The sequence below is a fragment of the Scyliorhinus canicula genome, chromosome 5 (genome assembly GCF_902713615.1).
Source record: "Scyliorhinus canicula chromosome 5, sScyCan1.1, whole genome shotgun sequence".
In the NCBI taxonomy this organism is placed as follows: Eukaryota; Metazoa; Chordata; class Chondrichthyes; order Carcharhiniformes; family Scyliorhinidae; genus Scyliorhinus; species Scyliorhinus canicula.
The window spans coordinates 102,382,052-102,388,051 of record NC_052150.1 but is presented as its reverse complement, the minus strand read 5'-3'; the positions used below and the strand labels follow the sequence as shown (position 1 = coordinate 102,388,051).

The window sequence follows — 6,000 nt, the reverse complement described above, 5'->3', positions numbered from 1 at the left end:
ATCCAGGGACAGTGAAGGAAAGGCAATATATTTCCAAGCCAGGATGTTGAGTGACTTGGCAGAGAACTTACAGCTTGTGGCGAGCCCATGTGTCTGCAGACCCTGTCCTTCCAGGTGATAGCGGTCAAGGGTTTGGAAGGTGCTGCCTAGGAGCCTTGGTGAGTTCCTGCAGTACATATTGGAGGTGGTACAGTACTCCTACTCCCACTGTTCATTGGTGGTATAAAGAGTGAACGTTTGTGGAAGAAGTGCAAATTAAGCAGGCTACATTTTCCTGGATGGTGTTAAGCGGAGTGTTGTTGGTGCTTCAGTCATTCAGGCAAGTGGAGGGTATTCCATCACACTCCAAATTTGTGCCTTGTAGATGGTGGACAGGCTTTGAGGAGTTAGGGGATGAGTTACTCACTGCAGGATTCCTAGCCTTTGATCTGCTCTGGTTGCCACAATATTAATATGGGTAGTCATGTTCAGTTTCTAATCAATGGTAACGTCAAGGATGTTGATTGTGGGGGATTCAGAGATGGTAATGCCATTGAATGTCAACAAGTAATTTTTTAGATTATCTCTTGTTGAAGATGGTTACTGTCTAGCACTTGTGTGGCATGAAATGTACTTGCCACTTGTCAGCCCAAGCCTGGATATTGTCTAGGTCTTGCTGTATTTGGACTTGGACTGTTTCAGTATCTGAATCGTAAATTGTGCTGAACATTGTGAAATATTCAGCGAGCGAACATCCCCACTTCTGATCTTATGATGGAAGGAAGTTCATTGATGAAGCAGCTGAAGATGGTTGGGCCTAAGACACTACCCTGAGGAACTCCTGCTGTGACTTCCTGAAACTGAGATGATTGACCTCCAACCACCAGAACCACCTTCCTTTGTGCCTGGTAAGAGTTCAACCTGCAGAGGATTTCCCCCCGATTTCCTTTGAATTCAGTTTTGCTAGGGCTTCTTGATGCCACACTCAATCAATTATATAAACTTTAAATTACGTGAAAGACAACCAACGTCAGCAAATTTAGTCTAATTAGAAGAAAAATATTGAGTTCAAAATAAATTTGCAAAACAAAAAACAAATACATTATACAAAAAATTCCAAATCCAAATACTTAAACATATTGCAGCTACGAGTTATGTTTGCTTGCTAAAGAACGTAGATTTTCTTCAGTCATTTAAAAAAAAAAATTTAGAATACCCAATTAATTTTTTCCAATTAAGGGGCAATTTAGCGTGGCCAATCCACTTACCTGGCACATCTTTTGGGTTGTGGGGCGAAACCCACGTAAACACAGGGAGAATGTGCAAACTTCACATGGACAGTGACCCAGAGCCGGGATCGAACTAGGGACCCTAATGTGCATTAGTTTCTAGGTTTCATATCAATAACTACTGAAATAAAAAGCAAGCTTTTCTGCCAACAGGATTTATATAGCTTTCCTCAGTTCATTATTCTTATCCATTGATGGGGAAACATTAGAACAATAGTATGGAAGAAGAGCACTAGCTTAAAAGAAAACAGAACAGCGCATGTTTGTGTGATTTAACAATGTAGAGAGATCCTGAAAACTGGTTCTCAGAATCGCAGAATCCCTACAGTGCCCATCGAGTCTGCATTGACCCTCCGAAAGAGCCCCCACCTAGGCCCACGCCTCCACCCTATCCCCACAACCCAGTAACCCCACCTACCCTTTTGGACACTAAGGGGCAATTTAGCATGACCAACCTACCTAACCTGCACATCTTTGGACTGTGGGGAGGAAAACGGAGCACCCAGAGGAAACCCATGCAAAAACAGGGAGAACGTACAAACTCCACACAGTCACCCAAGGCTGGAATTGAACCCGGGTGCTTGGCGCGGTGAGGCAGCAGTGTTAACCATAGTGCAACCGTAATTTAATTGCTGAATTCTGTAATAGAACAGGGACAACAGAAAGCAGATTGAAGATATGTAATCATTTTTGTAGTAATTTACAGATAATACTCATTCAAATAGACATAGAAGATGGTCTGTCTGTCTCAAACTCTTACAAGTTTAAAACATGAGGGGAAACTTCTCGCAATCTGCTCAGAAGCAATTACAGAATGGGGGTAAAGAAATTCCAGACAAAAAGGTATCTCACCACTAAAAACCAAAACAAAACATGACTGATGGGAAGTAAAATCTTATATCAAAATTAAATGACCATTTATTGCAAAGCACAAGTCAGTTCACTCAAAAGACTACCTTTCTGTCTTTTTCATTCTCTGAAATAAACATGCTCCGCTGTAGGAATCAGCTCAGAACTAAATACGGAAAAAATAATATGAACTTCATACTACCAAAACAATGCTTGCATGACTCTCATTTTCAATGTTCAATACCTTCCTGAGCAGATGAATCGGTCCTTTTGTTCGGAAAATGTTACAAAAGCATAATTCAATATCAGACTGTATACAAATAAATCTAAAATCATGGACACAGTTGAATTGGATGGAAGGCAGCTGGGCATGTATGAAATCACAAGTAAACATCATATTTCAGTTAATACTTTATTTAGTGTGATACTTTTTGTCATCTGTTCTATTGAACATTTTAATAGCATAATGCAAACTCAAAAATTTAGAGTTCTTTTTCAGTCTATTAAAAACCACCAAGACATTCTGATTGACATTTGTTCTCTCAGAAATAAGAAAAATTGACAGTACAATTAGGCACACTGTTGACACTGTACAATGAAATGCACAAATTCATTAATAGCTATTTACCATGTGCTCTTAGGTTTCCCCCTGTAGTTTACAAGCCGTGCTCGGATGAGGAAATTTCATCCGTGACAAGTGAGTCTTACAAGGAGTGACTAACTAGACTTTTAAAACAAGTCCTTAAATAAACTAACGCATCAACAACAGAATGTAAGTTGTTGGGTTAAGACGACTGTTAAACATACATTTCAAAACATTAAAATTTTTCATTATACAATTTATTTAAATGCACATATGCTAAAGAAAATATTGCACAAAATTAAAATCTCAGTATAAAGTATGTGCATGGGGCCCATTAAAATTAGTTTCCATGAAGATGTTTGTCAGAAATAACATCTGCTAATATGCATAATGCATTTTGCCGATCATAACTTCCTGACATTTGCAGAAATGGGCACTTATTTCTGTGGCAATATTTACCAGTACATGAGTGAAAAACATCATTCAGAAAAGGTCTGGTCAGATTAAAATGAGAAAACTATTTTTTTTAAACAGGACATTTAAGGCTAATCTCAATTACATTTGCTAGAGTGGCAACATTAATCTGATCAATCCTAATCAGAGCACTCACTTGTTATCTTGGACACACCCAACTTTAAAGTACATTAAAATCTCTGTACATTAAAATTTACAATCATCTCTGGAGGCTTTACAGTTGTATGAAAATACACGGCTCAGTAACTCCTTGACTAATAGACCAAGCACAGACATGTATGCAACTAAAAAAAAGACTTTGCTCTATTCAGCTCTTTTGAGGAGTGCAGGCAGAGGGTGGAGTACAACCCAATCTTGTGGTTCTCTCAGATCAGTGATCATGTTTCTGTATCACCAGATCACATCCACATAAGCCAAATCTCCAGAATACTATTCCTGCCACAAGGATGTTCAACTAGTCCCTGTAGGGTCTTTCAGATTTTTACTCTAAAAATGCGGTCCCTTTTTAAAACCAATGTCCATCACCCTTCACATTCTCTCAAAGGTACACATTGATTTGTGCTGAATTCATCTTTTCCTTCTTCAAATTGGATACACACCAGTTCATTCAAATGCAAAATCGTAATTGTGCTTTGCTCTGCTCTTGAGCAATACTGCTACTCCCATTACCAGTTTAAGAGATGATTCAGTGGGTGTACAATTGGTTTTGATGCTAACTAGATACAAGGATACAGCTACAAGGTGCAGCAGTCTGACCATGCATCTACAGCTCTTCTATCACAAATTAATGCACATTTTCTCAATGAACTATGAAGGCATTATAATAAATATAAACCAGTTATGATACACAGGGACATTATGAGGGAAAAGTGCATTAGAAATCAAAAATGGCAGACAAAAATGTGTTCCGAATTAAGCCACTGAGTCATGGCTCTGGGGGCTGGCACAACAAAGGTGGCATCATAACAGGAGCGGTGTAGATTTCTGAGCCCCAGAGGAACTGCCGTAACATGGATTGAACTAGGGCAGGTGCGCAAGCCCCTGCCTGCAGGGCACAGTTTTCATGGCTGGAAGCGTCACCTCTTTTGAGAGGAAGAAATTTGCGCTGACTGAGACTTCTGCTTGTATTTTTGCATCCGTGATGATCGTGAATGCAATTTGATGAAGAGCTCACGAAACTTGTACTGCGGAAAAAGGGTTTCTAGGAAGCCTTCAAGAAATACATGGGCCAATCTTCGGTTTAACTGACTATGTTGGAACATCTCAAAGACTCGTAAAATGCCTTTGCGTGTGGTTTCAGCACCAATGATATGTTTTAATTCATCTGGAAAAAAAAACATTGTTACTGGTAGTCTCTTGGGGAAATTATAAGAGGATAACATTTTAACTTCCAGGTTAGTGTTTATGAAGTGTTTATTAAACATACCGCTCATTTCAAAATATGGAGGTTGATGACTAGATAATGTTGTGGATCAGTTTAGCGCCTTTAATTCTAGATTTGAAATCAGCTCATTACAATGGAAAACAATTTGTTTAGTTGCTCTATTTGAAATAATTTTATGGACACTCAACCGAGTATTTGATGTACATGCCATCACATTCCAAATTTGGCAACTTCATTTGGAGAGACTATAAACATGACTGATATGAAAAACTGTGGGCGGAATTCTCCCCCCCCCCACGCCGGGTGTGAGAATCTTCGGGGCGCTGCACGAGTCCCGTGATTCTCCCCCCCCCCCCCAAACTGGCGCGGCGAGATTTATGGCTGGCCGCTGGGAGAATCGCCGCTTGTAATGGGCGAGCTGTGATTCTCCGGCCTGGATGGGCCGAGCGGCCTGCCCAATATGACGGGTTCCCGCTGACACCTGATCGCTTCCGGCGGGAACAGCGCAGCAACGCTGGGGGGGGGGGGGGGGATCCAGCACCGGGGGGGTGCCGACCGATTGGCGAGCCAACTTCTCTGAAGGAGGAACTCCTTTCCTCCGCCGGCCCGCAAGATCCATCTGACATTTCTTGCGGGGCGGCCGCGGGGAGGATGGCAACCGCACATGCGTGGGTTGGCGTCGGCCAACCTGCACCTGCGCGGGTGACGTCATTTACGCGGCGCCAAGGCCCGGCGCGCGTAAATGACGCGGCGCCGCTCCTAGCCCCCCGGGGGTGGGAGAATAGGGGGCGAGGAGCGGCCTCCGACGCCAGAGTGAAGCACTCCGGTTTTCACTCCGGCGTCGGGACTTAGTCTCCTGTTGGGAGAATTTCGCCCTGTATGTCCGAAGATGAAGCATATTTTGGAGAAACAACTATGATATGCCTACTCACAAAAGAATCAAACGATTGATTCTGTTGTGATAAAAACAATCAACTATTCCATTTTACATGAAATCAATCAATAACACACACATAAAAGAGGATTCAGAATTAGGAACCAATGTCTCCTACCTGGCATAATCACGAGCATCTTAGTTTTAGCTGCCACTCTTGACCGCATTCTTATTGCCTTTTCCCTGCGTGGGGCTGTCTCTGCCAAGATACCGTTAGGCCAAAATGAATCTCTGTAGACAAAAATTACAAATCATTTAAAAACTGGTAACAAAACAAATTTACCAAGACTGCAACTTTTTTGTTTATTACCTGAATCGTTTCACTGTTTCTGCAACTTGCTCTGGTGAAGTCATCCAATCAACATGGTCCACAATTTTTCTAGAAGTGAAAAAGTATCCACATTGAGGACAAAACCTGGTTAATCTCAAAAATACATTTCAGCATATCTATTCAAACTCTCTTCCCAAAATGGTCATCCTATGATGGCTCATGTGCTTTTAGGGAAAA

At 41.5% G+C, this 6,000-nt stretch overlaps 1 protein-coding gene across 1 annotated transcript in view; it reads right to left on the bottom strand.

The window, feature by feature from the left end:
- Positions 1-2,515: 2,515 nt before the first annotated feature.
- The window catches only part of snx13 (sorting nexin 13), a 115,954-nt gene continuing 112,469 nt past the window's right edge, over positions 2,516-6,000 (bottom strand). The window contains 3 exon segments of the mRNA XM_038797464.1: positions 2,516-4,498; positions 5,611-5,723; positions 5,803-5,871. Of these exon segments, the coding sequence (XP_038653392.1) occupies positions 4,251-4,498; positions 5,611-5,723; positions 5,803-5,871 (430 nt within the window). The 3' untranslated portion in view covers positions 2,516-4,250.